The 15,637-nt window shown below is 39.6% G+C and overlaps 1 protein-coding gene across 1 annotated transcript; it reads right to left on the bottom strand.

Annotated features, from left to right (window-relative positions):
• Positions 1-10,895: 10,895 nt before the first annotated feature.
• Positions 10,896-12,355, bottom strand: LOC111224968 (fish-egg lectin-like). Its single transcript, XM_022749685.1, has 5 exons — positions 12,296-12,355; positions 11,966-12,202; positions 11,577-11,800; positions 11,350-11,477; positions 10,896-11,037 (listed from the first exon to the last, which is right to left on the bottom strand). The coding sequence occupies exons 1-5, from the start codon at positions 12,348-12,350 to the stop codon at positions 10,896-10,898; spliced, it is 786 nt and encodes a 261-aa protein (XP_022605406.1). The 5' UTR covers positions 12,351-12,355.
• Between the last annotated feature and the right edge of the window lie 3,282 nt (positions 12,356-15,637).

Raw genomic sequence — 15,637 nt, 5'->3', positions numbered from 1 at the left:
GTTTCACCTGGTTTTCACTTCGAGTTTGGCCTTGGTTCATTTAGTTGTGCTTTATTAAATTCTGACTGCTGGATGTCAGCATCCGTCAGCTGTGATTGTAAACTTCTGGAGTTTGAGGTAACTTCCTGTAGTTGGTTTGCGTTGCCTTTTCCCACCTGTTTGTTCTGGGTCTGAGTTTCCTTAGACACATAAACAACACAACTTGCACGCAAATGTTATATATGTACATATGTTGTATTTCCATATACATTATGAATTATATGTTCACATAAAATGAAAACATAAACCTACGAGAAACTGAAACCATTCTATATATTGACATATATGTCTAGCCCATACAAATATGTATGTTTATGTATGTATGCTTATATTGTAGACATGTTACATAAATATACATATACATCCCCGTTGATATTGGGGCATATATGTCATATATTACATTGGAGCATGGGTCATACGGTATATCTATTTGTAATCCTCTCCCTCCATCCTGCATTTCAAAGACTTGATTTAGATGCAGACTGTGATGCCAGGTGACCTGTCTATAGTCCATAGGTGCTGCAAAGCACAGCTCAGAGCAGCTCTGTGTTTTATCTCAGAGAGAGCAGACAGAATAAGCTACAGGCTTGAAGAGGCAGTTTGGGCACAGTCTACTAAATGATAATAGGGAGATTAGATTTGGGAGCTGAACAGCGGTTATTCCAGTTTATCTCCTGCATTTAAATGTTCAAAACGAAACAAAGTTTCTTTAAACTTTTAAACTCTTGCAGGCAGATGTGCTCCCCCATATAAGTAATATATGACATATATGTCCTTACTTCAAGACTGATGTTGTCATATATGTCACCTATAAGGAGACATACTATTATATATACATCCTCTGGATATATGAAGATAAAAGTTTATAAGATATATGAAATACCATGAGTAAAATTTGTATATGTACATGTACAAAAAAAAAGAATTTTTACAGTATAACATGTATATATGTTAATATTTCATTTATATATAAAGATTTATCAAAAACAACATACATATAAAAATTCTATAAGCTTATATATGTTTTTCTTGTTTAAAATTGTTCCATTTCTAATTGGTTTCATAGGCTATTTAATTTTTACATATGTGTTTTTATAAACACTCATAAAAATGGTGAACTTATAAATGCAATATTAGCCTAGCCTAAGTGTCAAAGTTTACGATATGTGCACTTACATACGGATCAGCCTCAACATTAAAACAGGTTAACTGGCTTTAATCAGTGTATATATGTGTCATGTATGGAAATTCTATATAAATATTACCTTTTCATATTTGCTGTGTTGTTCAGATAAATGGCTAGGATCTGTCAATGATGATAATAATAATAATAATAATAATAATGTAAAATATATAGGCAAAAGGCAGCTGTAGCTGTCAAGTACAGTGACAGGTTGGTGCCCTCTTTCCATTCAAGCAAAAAAATGAATGTTTCTCCATGATAAATGGACGATGACACATTGGAGGTTTGATGTAGTGCTGCTATACAGCTGAACAATGACCAAATATCTGGTCACTTCTATTATACTGTTTTTTTTTTCCTTTTTAGATCAAATATATATGAAATTTTGACCAGTGTAATTATCTGTAATGCATCATGGGATAGAAAACCACACTTCCCCATGACACATAGTTACTTGATCGACTGCTAACATAAACATATTGATTACTGTAGCGTCACAGGGTTAGACTATAAGGTAACATGGATGCAAGCTGAGAAAGAAGCCAGAGCAACAATAAGGACATCACACTGCAGTGAGCAGAGCATTGTGTGTGGGCATAGTTACATACTTAGCACCGTTAGACCTCTGCCACTGTGATAGATGGCCTCTGACATCAGAGGGCGGCTGGAGACTCGTGGCACATGGGTGAACAGCCTCTGGTGTGTATACAGGTATGTGCTTGTCCCCCAAGGGCTTTGCTGAGCCTCAAGTCACGTAGGCACCTCCATCAGCCTCTGTCTCCCTAGGACAGTGGCATCCTCTGGGGCTTAGCGATGCTTTAGGTGTCTGCCACCTTTGACCATCAGTCTTAAGCCGAGCTGTCACTCTGTCAGAGGAATGAATTATCTATCAGCTACATGGAGAGAGGGCAGTAGAGAAACACAGGTTCAGATGATAGGGATGCTTGGGCGCTGTGCACTTCTACACTGAATCTCCACAGCACACTTTCTGATAACGTATGGTCTCATTAAAATGCAGGGCAGTTTTCTGGGGGATTTATGAATTTACACCTAATGCCTCATACCTGCTCAGCAGTCCATAAAAAGCGAGGCTGTTTACCAATAAACAGGATGTAGCTCTACCTCGTGCTATTTAGGATCACAGAGGAAAACAGAGCACTCAGTTATAGAGACAGAAAACAGGGAGGGGAGAGAGGAGAGTAAATTAGTGTCAGGAAAAGGGTGAAAGGACGTTCCTTGAACTCGATCCAAAAGGAAAATGTAGTTACAGTCAACAATTTATACCTTTATAGAAAGGTAGATTAGTTCGTTGTGCAGTGTACTGTCTAGATGTACTGTGGTTTCAAACTTGAAGAGCTATAATTATCTGCTAATTCGTACTGTCACTGATCTCAGAATCTGTCAGTCATGGGCTGTCTTATCTACATCCCTGCACCCACTGAAAACCTGTGTACAGTCAGAGAGACTGTATCAGGCTCTTAAATGTTCATTTTAATAACAGAAAATCTTTAAAGATCTTCATCCAGAGATGTCATTACAGGCAAATAAGGCAAATGCTTGGAGCCCCCAAGTGGAAACGAGGGGCTGCAATGACAACTACAGTATAAACCTCCTTAAACCTCCCATAAAGACACTGTACCGTGTACTGCTGTGGCATGTCGTCGGCATGTGAAGTGTTTAGGGGACATCTGTATAGTGTAGTGTCTGCCAATTGTCTGCATGACAGAGGTGGGGGGGTTTCTTTGATGCCCCCCCCCAACACCACCACCACCACCACCAAAAAGAAAAAAAAGGTTGAATTGTGCAAAATCAGACTCATGACCCTTGAGTTTTCGCCATTTAAGTGTATCACATTGCCATAGCACATTTATATGTGAATGCTATAAGACACTGAAAAGTCTGATTTCTGTGTTGCAACATTCTGCACCTGGTTGCCGGCTTAACTTCATTTCCTCTTCTTCTTTGGCGGTGTTTCAAATGAATATGAATCTATAACAGTGTGTGAGTGCTTTGTGTCTGATTTTTTTTTTTCTTTCCTGGTTGTTTGTATTTATTTAGAAGGGATTTGTTTCAGTCCATTACCCTGACCTTCAGCCCCTTCACAGCGGTGCTTTGTAGTTCCAGATGGTGCAGCAGCTCAGCTTGATAACTCAATCTTTTATATTCTTTTTTTTTATCTTAAACATGTTAAATGTGTAAATATGACCCCTGTCAGTCTGAAGGTGCTCCTGTCCATTTGTGCTGTGCTTTTGTGGTCAACATAAAAGCCTTGAAAGCCTTGTAGGACATGGGAAGATTTATGGATGACGTAACACAAACGTTTTATTTATCAAACATGTGTTTGATATTTTCTTATTATAGTTATAAATTTCCATTTGCATCGAGACATAAATTCTGGAAGATTACTTGTTAGTGCGTGTCAGGTGTGTAGGTGCAATCCAAATACTTGATTGCAGTATAGCTTGTAACTACAGTCCCATGGCCTGATGGTTAAAGGTACAGACCACATAACTGCTGTGGGACCTTTGCTGCATGTCATTCCCTCCTCTCTCTGCTCTTATTACTTGTCTCCTCTAGACTGTCTTCTGTCCAATAATAGAAAAATGACAAAAAAACTATAGTGACCTCTTTACATTAGTGTGGTGGCAGTTTAACAAGGTAACAGCACAAAGAAAAACATGCACACAGAGGGATTAAATGTGCATCTTCTTCCCATTAAAGGTCCCATATAGTCTAAAGGTAGATGTCCATGTGTTGTTTGATTCAGATTCAGATCAGGTCTTGGTTCTATATTAATACTGTGAAAGTATCAAAGCCTCAGTCCACAGAGAAATGCACACAGCCTGTATTCAGAAACTGAGCCTTCAAACCAGCCGTCAGGACTTCTGTAACTTTGTGATGTCGCAACAAAGCAGTCACTGCTCTCAGGCTCAGAGTCTTTCTTCTGATTGGCTGTTGTTACTGTCAGTACTGTTGCAAGGACACTGGAAAAAGGAGCCAAATGCGGATTCTATAGTAAGACAAAATGCAGTTCAGTGATTGAATAACAAAGCAAACAAATGCAGTCCAAAATAGGCAAACAATCTAAATCCAACATCCAGGAAACAGGCAAAGGTCAATATACAGGAAAGACAGGTAACATGAGGAATCAAGTCACGAAACAAGCAGTAACTGAATGTAACATTTTGGCAACTGAAGAGGTGCAACGCAAGGCTATAAATACAGCCGGAACCAATCAGCTGATAATAACTGATAATTAACTGACAGAAACAGAAAGGAAGTAAAACCACAACAGGCATGTATGGACAAAAATTTCAAAATAAAACAGGAAACACTAAACAGAGTCCAGGCATGAAGTGTACAAGGAGGGGCATATCATGGCAGTTGAGAGAAGAGATGTAAAACTACATTAAGATGGCTTTTGGTTCTTAAAATCACAAATCTATCTTCTTATGGATATTAAATAAAACACACGAAAAGTGTAAAATATGGGATCTTTAAGATCACTGTGGTATATTTATGACTAAGTAATATAGCCTATTTTTAAGCACAAAGACCATATAGCCAGCTTAATCACACATGAAATACTGAATGAGTCAATGTCAGATTAGTTTATAAAAGTCATTTTTCCCCTTATGGTCTGGGTCAACAGAGCTAATCAGAATTAACTTAGAGTCACAACTAAACATCATCAACTTTATGAAGCAGGCAGCAGAATTTGCTATCTACTAACATTAAATGATGAAACTGATGGAATAATTCATCAGGATTCTGGCGAAGTGTTCCCTGCGATCATGACCATTAACTAAGGCTTCAATGGTAAAGTTTTGAAACGCATCACTAATAGAGCCTGCAAGAGAACAACATTCTTCTTCTTTAAACTTTTCTTTGGTGCTACCGCTCCATCTCATGTACCAGCTGCCAAATATTTCAACAGTAATGTGGCTCTTTCTGTAAATGTGCTGTCATGTCTGAATAAAGCCATAAGGAACATTTGCAAAAATTACAAAAAATGTTTCCTGTTTCAAACAGGGTTTGCATCAGTAACTGACTGTGTTCAAACCCTCTCACCTACTCAATGCAAAGAAACCTACCTTGACCAACCAACTAGTATCCTCTTGCTTCATCTGTCTCCAGAACATACATTTCTAACACTTTAATTTCTGTAATGATTTTTTTTTTGAGCAACTGCTACAATGCAGCATAAACTGGTTATTTACCATTTCTATATATCTTATATCTCTTTTATTTTCCAACACATCATGGCAGCCCTCATTCAGAGAAGATGAAGACAGAAATAGCTCTCCAAATCTCTTACCTCTTTTCTGTCATCATCTTCTCTGAAGGAGGCTTCTGTGTGTGTTCTCTGAATAGTTGTTCAGTATTTTTCCAGTTTGCGAAGCCAGATCTAAGTGATGCATCCTGCTATTAGGTGTAAAAGGAAAAGCAGAATACATCCATTTTTAGCACTGAATAGTTGAACCACTGAAAGGTATCACAATTCTTATTAAAGGGCCTCTGTTGTAGTCTGTAGTCCTGGTTTAGAAGAAACCAGGGGTGGTTTACCTGCTTCTGAGATCCCTAAATCGTTCTCTACATTTGCTGTCCTTTGTTGCAGCACGGTTTCCAATACATGATGTTGTCCCTTTCTGACTGCTGCTTCATCTTTAGCTCAGCAAATTAGCAAGCCTAGCTGTGATCATTTCCACTGACAAATAACTGAACTTGATACTCCACAATGTATAATTTCTGCAGAATTAATAATACTAGATGCATATATATTTCCACATAAACAGCTCAGTATAATGACCATCAAAGATCTCTATGTGACCTCTTCATTTAAGTGGTTACTAATGAAATGAAGGGGACTTAAAGGAGACTTAAATGGCGTTCAGGGTGTGGACTTTTTCTTTCACTGTTAACATCAAGAATGAATGACCACGAACATTAACCACGTCCATGTTTGCATCTACATCTGCAGAGACGATGTTGAGACTAGAGCTCCATCTTTTTTGATTTGTAAACCCACTTCTGTCATTAGCAACCTCACTCATTTTAATTTCTTGATATATAAAATTGAATATCTGTCTTTATATACTGGCAGATATTCATCTGGGACAAGTGAGCACAAACCCCCTAAGTTAAAAAATACACTTCATAGGGAACAATTGTCACATTACTCAAGAGTCTTTTGGACAAACCAAATCTCCTTCTTTAACTTGTTGCTACTTGTAACAATTTTACCATCTAGTCTCTTTGTGATTAAAGATGTTACAGGAAAATCATTCATCAGTACTGGCTTTCATATTAGGTTATGTATTTTTGTGCTAAGTATGAAATTTTAGTACAAAGGGAAAAATTTGAGACTATGAGGGATTGCGGTTGCAACACAGCAGTCTCATGTCCAGCTGCGCAGCCCCACACAGGTTTTCTTCAAGGACCTCTCTGTATTTGGCTGCATTCATCCTTCCCTCAGTCTCCCTGTCCCTGCTGCTAAGAAGCCCCCTCAGAGCATTGATGCTGCCAGCACCATGCTTCACTCTAGGGATGCTGTTTGCCCGGTGATGAGCAGTTCAGTCCTCAGTTCTTATCTTGCTGGACCTATCAGGAGCCTTTGATACAGTGAACCAGCACATCCTGCTCTCTGTACTCTCCGACATGGGCATCTCAGGCAAAGCCCTTTCTTGATTTGAATCCTGGGTGCTCCTTCAGTGTGTCATGACAAGGACAAACATCCTTATCCCATCCATTCCCCGTTGGAGTGCCCCAAGGGTCGGTAACTGGGACCCCTCCTCTTTGAAATATACACCACGTCTTTGGGACCAATTATCCAATCACATGGCTTCTCACATCACTGCAATGCTACTTGTAAGTCACCTTGGATGAAAGCCAACGTTTTCCAGGTCTGCATGAACTGTGTGGTCCTCACGGTGTGGTGGTATAAGTCACATAACCTGTGACTGGTGATGTGGAATCACGTACTGTACAAACCTGGTTTCCAATTTTTCTTTGTAGAAGTGATAACACAGGGAGGCCAGAGGCTGGTTTACTGAGAGATGATAGATGACACAATATGAATCATCTATAGATAAATAGTTTTGGAGGGAAATAAACCTGTTTATATCTGAGAGGTGTTTATCTATGTCTCTATGTCTATGTCTATCAAAATGCCTCCCTCACTTTGAATGTGAATGATAACACTTCATACTCTCATATGCAGCGTGATGTGATTGAATTCCATCAACAATAGCAATTTGCTGCAATTTGGCGTTGAGCTGGCCGCGCCAGCTGCTTATAAGGATTCACACGTGTGATGTACAGGCAATGGAGCTGGAAGCCTGCAGGAGGCTGGACTTGGTGAATTTAGCTGCAGTGGAATGGATCAGCCCAGGTCTACATTTTTCAACACATTTGAAAACAGGGTCTCGACGCTGAATCCCAAACACCAGCAGCTGCTGCTGTGTGGTTTGGTGGTTTCTATGTTATATATGTAATATTAATCTCCCAGGCATGTTTTGTCAATCTAAAGAAGGAATCAAGCTCTGTTATAAAAGTACATCTTGGGACAGTAAAGGTGTCCGTCTCTGTCTTTTTTTGGGTTTGGTTTGGGTTTTTCATGGGTTGTTATGCTACGCTAACCACAGGTTAGGGATTTTTCCCTAAGGCTATCCAGTGCGTAACCTAGTGCCTCCCCTTGCTGTTGTGTTGGACTATAGGTAAGTGTGTATGGTTGACTCACTGCTGTGTCACTGTGCTTATTTCTCATAACCAGAGCACTTTGGCCAGACGAAGGCTCTGGAGGGGCCGTGGGAGCCGTTTTGTCGGTCCAGTCCACTCTTCTTGGAGGATGTTCAGTGTAAATGGTGTATACCAAAACAGCTTGTGGTGTGTATCAAACTCCATTTTCTCAGTCTCTTTTGTATCCAAAGTGTCTTGCCTTCAGCATCCTATATCACTCAAACCCCAAAACTCCTCAGATGCAACCCATGGCAGATAATGAACCAAAGATACAATCGTCCAGTGGTAAACTAGAACCAAACTATCTCTAATGGTCACATTTTCCAGAGGAAGCTGAAGCAAAATTCACTGACTCGTACTAATTCATCAACACTGATCCCACGTTTTCTAGAAGTTTTGTGATTAGACGACCTTCAGTGACAAAAATATTGGCCCAGGTGAGTGTAACCCACCTATGGCTACACATATTAGACTATTTGTTTTTATGAGTATGTTGCGTTTGAAAAAAAAAACATGTGATTGTCGGTTTGCACCATCAAAATGCAGATGGTGGGGTTTATGAAAACACCGTGGTCACAATCAGTTTCTTTTCTGTGCATGACTGTGAAGCCAAACCAGTAAGAAAATCACTGGAACTGGGAGTCTTTAAAGTTGCTATGAGGGTTTTTTTTTTCTATTTAATATGAGAGAATTTCTTAAACTCCCTCTAAAGTCAATGGTGTGAAAGATATACACACTTCTCTGCTCTCCTTCTGTAGATAATGGCTGAACAGACAATCACTCCAACAAATCTTCTTTCCCAGCTTTGAAAAGGTTAAAAACAAACATCTACCTCACCATTGTAGAGCTTCGTCTAAGTTGCTAAAATGTCAAATGTCATGTCAATATTAAATGGAGGCTTTTACTTTTTGTTAAAAGCTGAATCAAGGTTGATTCGGTTCAAATAGATGAGAGTGACTGTGCAAGAAACATTCGAACACTAAGAGAGAGGTTTGATGTGCACCACAGAGCAGAATTATTCATCCAGAATCAGGTATGTGTGTGTGAGTGTGTGCATACATGTACCTGAGTATTGCAGATACAATGAAAGATGTTCTGCAAAGGTTAACTGAAAAATGCTGACCTGACTTTCAATGTGTTGAACTGTCAATAGATGTTAATAACTGGTGTAGTTGAGTGGTCTTTCATGTTTGCACATCTCTACCCGTAACTGTCACCAGAGTGCATGGCTTTATATCAGTTTTGCAGGTATTATACATAAGATCTGCAGGATATTTCATTAAACAGGGATGAATTTTAATCCTAGCTCTTGTACGTATTGATGTAATTTTAAGTAGAAATTTTAAAACAGCTGATTTCGAAGCAGCTGCAGAGACGGAACTTCACACCAAATCATCAAAAGAGTTTTTCATTTTGATGTAGTGCCCCATAAATAAAATGGACTTTTAATATTTATTGAAGGTTTAGTCAAATGATCATCTCTACTCAGTGAGAGCAGCTACATCAGCAGCCTGTGAGGCAGATTATCTTTCCAGATAAGCTCCACGCAACATGAGAGTTTGACCCGTGCATCGCTTCATGCATCTCAATTACTTCCCATACTCTCCCTGTCTGGTAAATGTCCACATCCAGTTTGTAACCAGCTTCTCTGTTATAAATTTGTCTCTAGTGTTTCTTCCCTTACTCCCCTGCCTTTGCAGAGATAAACGAGTTGGTGTACTGAGACTGAAGTTAATGAGTTTTTTTTTTTTTTTTAATAATGGTCAGTTAGCAAGCTCGTTAGCACAGCTCGGTTGCTAATGGGACCATAATTTCACACAGTTTGTTCAAAAGATGTATTTGTACCATCCACCTGTGTCCCGAAACTGACTGCAAACCATCTCTCTTTGGTGGAGCAGTTTTTACTCCAATACAGGAGGTTACATAAATGTGAATTATGCACCAGAGCTAATAAGCTATGATAGGTTCCTCCTCTCTGTCTCCTCAAAGGTCAGCACTGGTACACGTTTGTGCTGTGCCGTTCCGTGCCGGATGTGTGTTTCGGTTAGCGCTGTGATTCAAATTAATATAATCTAGTTTTGACCAGCTGTTACTGGCAGATTTGAAGTGTAGCTAGCTGATTAAGCTAACTTGAGATCCATGAATTGGTTGAAAATCAGCTGGAGCTGCAGCTCGTTTTCCAATACAGGATGTTTTCCCCTTTTCAATGCTGCTTCATAGCACAGCACATTAGCAAACTTAGCTTTGATCATTTCCAACAACAAATGACTGACTTCTACACTCCACACTTTATGATTTGTGCAGAATTAATAATACTAGATACATATATATGTTTTAACATAATCAGCTCAGGAAAAAAGTAGGTGACACCAAAACACTTCTCTATAAAACACTACACACTCAGAGAAAATGGTTCTGTTATCAAACTTTATTATATTTCCCGATTTGAACATAGAATTGAAGATATAAAAAAAAAGTTGAAAATAAAATTAAAAATGCACAGTTCCTCACATTTCAACATGTTTGGAACGACGACATAGGTTTTACTTTTCCTTACTTTAAATGAGCTATTTGTAAGTTTTGCTATTGCTACATAGCATTAGCATTAACAGCTGTTACAAGTCGCTATTAATGTCATTTATTTATTTCACAATTAAGTGAGTTTTTAAAAAAACAAACAAAAGAAAACTATTTGCTTAATGTAATTTACTGCATCATCAAATTCTGAACAGTTTTGTGCATTGATGCTGGATCATTTAAGAAAGAATCACAATATATCTAAGAACCAGTTACTTCTTGTGGATATAATTCCCAAATATGTACTGATCTAATAAAGATGAGATGAATGAAAAGTTACACCAGTTTGTGTAACTCTGTGCCAAGACATCTACCATGACAGAAACTGGCATACTAAACATCTGCCACACAGATGACATTAGTGTGTGCACTGCGTAAGCAAACCAGAGGTGGTCACGGCCCAGAGCCGGCCCAGGTCGTAGCTCACGTGGCGGATGGACATGCACATTGGGACAGAACGCCAAGCTGTTCCTTGGGGGCGACGACTGGAGATGCCAATTCTGTTGAGAGAGAAACCATCGCTTTCATTTCTGTTTTCATCAGCAGAAGCTTTGCACAAGGCTTCTGGGGATTTCCCTTTAAGATTATTTCACCTTTTTTATTTTACAGAAAGTTTGTTTATGTACATGAATTTATGAACATTAACTAACTGCTGTAACTGGAAGCAACTTTGGTGCTTTTTGGCATTGCACTCTGCTGGTGCAAACTTTACAGTTCTGCTTTCCATTTAGAGCATGTGCATGCAAGATGTAACCGCCTAGAAAAATAGATATTTGGATATCATTGCTAGACTGTAAGGTCTACTGTCTCACCTTTGGAACACCTGGCCACTCCTATTCACTCCAAAAACACTTCCGTCGGTCCCCACTTCAATCATTGTCATGGATTGCCCTGCCACGTATATCCATCCACTTTTGCCACAGTTGCTTGGTACGATTCTCTGTCATAAGAAGCATACATACATGGTGTTGTTGTCGTGATCCATGAGTGAATAGGGTTAATATCATTAGGAGATTTCACTGATGCTTCAGAGCCCAACCTGTGTGAAGTAGACCCGGAAACTCGTGTCGACTCCCCAGCAGCCGTTGTTCGGGCTGCAGCTGTAGTACCTCATCGCCCTTCCCAGGGAACTCCAGCTCAGGGAGCCCACTCCCTTGTAGGCCAAAGCAAAACTCTCTCTCAGACAGAGGGTTCTACGTCCGCCAACTGATACTCCAACAACCTGACCATCACCACCAGCATCCACCTGCTGCAGAGACAGACCTGAGGAACACATAAACAAGGACTTGAGTCATCAAGCAGTGGTTTGTGCATTGTGCTTTACTAGCATTATTATAACATACATTAAACCTGACAAAATCAGTGATGATGAGCAGGTAGGACAATACAGACTGCATTTGTTCATGTGGAAATAGTAATAATAGTTACCACTGGATTGTAGCATGTTTCCTGCTACGGACTTGTACACTCTGTTTGTGTTGCTGGCTCCCCACATTCCTGCAGGTCCCACTGAGATATGCTTGAGGCTGACAGAGCTGAGTCTGTACCACCTTGTTCCAATAAGGATAAATGCCTGATTGAACCTGTTTACTGCGACCACTTTCCCCAGTCCAGCATCAATCTGTGTAATGCTACTGAGCCGTGGACCCTCCCTGCAGTTCCATGCTGTGAAGACAAAAACAAAAAATCTCATTAATTTCACCTTAAACGGATTCAACAATCAAATCTGTAATAAAAATGACTCTGACAGTGACTTACCATGACTACCAGCCAGGTAACACAGCACCAGCAAGAAGGCAGCAACAGTTTTCATGTTGTCTCTGTGTTTATGAGTCTGGATGATCTCTCTGGATGAAGGTCAGGATGTATCTCTGTGAAGCTGCTATCTCACATCCTGTGGTGGTTGGCTTATATATACTCTAGACCCGTGCTCAAGTCCAGCATAAACTGGTTGTGTGGGGTGTTTGGGGAAGGTAGTAGGAAAGTTTTCATTCCGTGCATCTTTTCAAATAATCAATTAATTACCCGGTTTGACAAGTTTTACGAAGTAGTGCCTCCCATTATGATTAAATTGTGAAGCCAGCAGTCTCGTTTGCAATTATGACATTTCACACAAATGGTTCTTATTGTATATGACACTGGATAAACAGGAATGTAACCTGAAATAAGTTTGAGTGGTGGAGGCAGACAACGAGGTGGTAACGCTAGTTGAACTATGTTCCAGAACTATAGAATACCCTACTAAGAAGTATAAGAGTTGCGGCCTCTGTCAACACTTTTAATCAACAGCTGAAAACCTATTTATCTAATTTAACTTTTCATTAATGTCACTCTCATTTCTATATTTTCAAATTTTCCCATTGCATTGAAAGGTAACGATATCGGCCTTTGGGACCCACTCTTTCCATTCACTGTTGTTTTAATCTGCAAAATGATTTAAAAAATGTTTTAAAGATTTTTTTTTTGTAAAGCATTCATCTTGTATGAAAAGTGTTATATAAATGAAGTTTATTATTATTATTATGATTGTTGTATGCTTATGTGATTCTGTGTGTGCTCATGTTACTGTAAAAGGTGAGTCTGAACTGATGAAGTGTAGCATGGTATTTATGCAAGAATGTGTTTATCCACCTTTTCATGCAATCTGATCAGTTCCTCCTTGAGTCCATGTGAATGTTTGTGACATATTTGAAGAAATTCCCCCAAGCGTTACTTAGATATAATGTTCATGAGAATGGCACGGATGGATGGACGGACAGACAACCTGAAAAACCTGATGAACTGAGATGCTGCTGTCGGGTTTCTGTCATCACAGTAATGGAAAACCAAGGAACTTTGAATGGCAGGATGTTGTGGAGGAGTCAAACCATCAGCTGACTCTTTCTAGGCCAAACCTGTGCATCCAGTCCAATCAGGAGGTGACCAGTCACACAGCACACAGAGAAAAACTAGATACAGGTTAAAAATACAACATGGGTGGTAACACCTGTTGAAACATGATAACCTTTCCTGGTTGTGGATTGTTTGTTGTTCACTGGAATTTCCTTCACAGATATCTGGTTGAATCACTGCACAATGTTCTGCCAGCTGGTTGCTTATATTAAACTAAATAACCAAAACTATAAAATGATCGCTCCAGGAAGCCTGTGCATTATCTCAGACACTCAACTGCATTTTTAAAGTAATAAGCTTTCGCTTTACTGTAAATTATCGCTGATAGTTACTACAAAGTGAATAAACTTCCAACCAGTTTATTGGCTTTTTTATATTTTATGTTCTTTTATGCCTCCAGTGCAAAACTGCTGCACAGAAAATTATCAAGTATCAAGATGGTCAGAGAAGGAAACATCAGAGAGACTCAGCCACATGTTTGATCCTCAGTCAGACCCAGACTCAGATGAGGAATCTGTTGAAATCAGAGACTAGCAGACGGATCAAAATGGTTAACGCAGTTAGCATCTTTTATTTGTTTACGTTGTTTGTTAGGAGTGTCTCCTGAAATAGCACCCCTATTGGGGCGGGCGTACAGGACCTTGGTTGTCATGGTTACCTACCTTCGGGAATCGAACATCGCTCTCCTGTGTCATATTCATCCTTCCACCACAACCTCCTCCTAACGCTGACTTTGTCTCTCTTTATACTACGTCACCGCGCTTTTCCCTTTGCTCCTGTCATAATGACCACCACCACTAGATGTCACCTAGCAACAAAACATAACTATGGGTCATAATGACCTGCTGCATAGATGACCCATGGCCTCTTATTTTTACAGCAGGACAGTCTCATAGTTATTCAAGGAGACCTTGAGTTGACAGACACACAAACTGTCACCTTCACGTGATGATCATACATTGTCTATATATAGCTATAGTGCAAATCATTGTCTTCTCACTGTAGTAGGAAATCATGGCTTACTCTGCTTCTATGTTCTTTTCCCCTGTATTCAGGAGCTGCACCTTAAGGCCACACCAGCAGTGAGTACTGTTTAGTCGAATGAAAGAACTAGAATTAATTGTCATTAGAGTAATGATTAACTTATTACATACCATTTGTTTTGAAAAATGTCAACTTATATTGATCCTAAAGAATAAACATGTTTGATGAGGAAGGGGTCAGACATAGGAATACGGGCCCACACATTGTGGTGTATGGAGCATTGACTGTTGGTAGTCTTAAACCCCTGTTCACATGACAGACGACCTCCCAACTAAGAGGGCGGATAGAGTCATCAGTTTCGTGGCTCTTGGATGAAGAGCCACAGCGGGGGTCCTGGAGGCTTTGTAGAGCCTCAAATCATGTAAGCACCTCTGTCAGCACCTGTCCCCCACGACAGTGGAATCCTCTGGGGCTTAGATGTGCCGGAGGTGCCTACAACCTTCACCCATCTGTCTTGGGCTGGGCTGGCAAAGAGGGAATGATTCAACTACCAGCTTCATTAAGAGAGGAGAGAAAGAGAGAGAGAGAGAAAGTAATATCTGGAAGACCATTGCTAATACCAAGTACTCAATATATTTCATTTTTAGTATGTTACTGCCCGCATTAGTCTTTGTTCTTTCCTGTTTGTATATTATGATGTGCACATACTCGATGTGCTCTGTGTGTTTTCCTCATTAATATTGCATAATCATAATCATACAGTTTTGTGATATTACCAATCAAGCCCAGAGACAAAGGCACAAATGGAGCCGTAAATCAAGCCGCTGTTTAACACCCATAAACTTCATTTCCTCTTCTTCACTGGCAGTATTTCAAAGGAACATGACACCCTAACAGTGTGTGAGTGTTTTGTGTCTATTTTCTCTGCTGGCAGTTTTTATTTATTTATGTGTGGTGCGTTTGTTTCAGTCCATTACTCTGACTTTCAGTATTTTCCAGTGATGCTTTATGATTTGCAGATGGTGCAAAAGCTCAGATGTGACAGATAAGGTCATCATTTTATATTGTATGGTGTGGCTTTCTTTTAGATTTAATATGTAAAATATGTGTAAATATGAGTCTTGTCAGTCTGGTGGGAGTTCTGTCCATTTGGACTGAATTTGTGCTAAAGATGCATGTTGTTTATTTAAAGGGCCTCTCCAGACATGTTTTAAACTCCAGGTG

Source organism: Seriola dumerili, unplaced genomic scaffold, assembly GCF_002260705.1.
Source record: "Seriola dumerili isolate Sdu_G_001 unplaced genomic scaffold, Sdu_1.0 BDQW01000138.1, whole genome shotgun sequence".
NCBI lineage: Eukaryota > Metazoa > Chordata > Actinopteri > Carangiformes > Carangidae > Seriola > Seriola dumerili.
This window is presented reverse-complemented; position numbering and strand designations above follow the sequence as displayed.

Coding starts and splice junctions, on each gene's coding strand:
- LOC111224968 (XM_022749685.1), bottom strand. CDS start 12,350: ATGAAAACTGTTGCTGCCTTCTTGCTGGTGCTGTGTTACCTGGCTGGT. Junction 11,801..11,965: donor AAACATGCTACAATCCAGTG/GTAACTATTATT, acceptor TGTGTTCCTCAG/GTCTGTCTCTGCAGCAGGTG. Junction 11,478..11,576: donor TCCGGGTCTACTTCACACAG/GTTGGGCTCTGA, acceptor TTCTTATGACAG/AGAATCGTACCAAGCAACTG.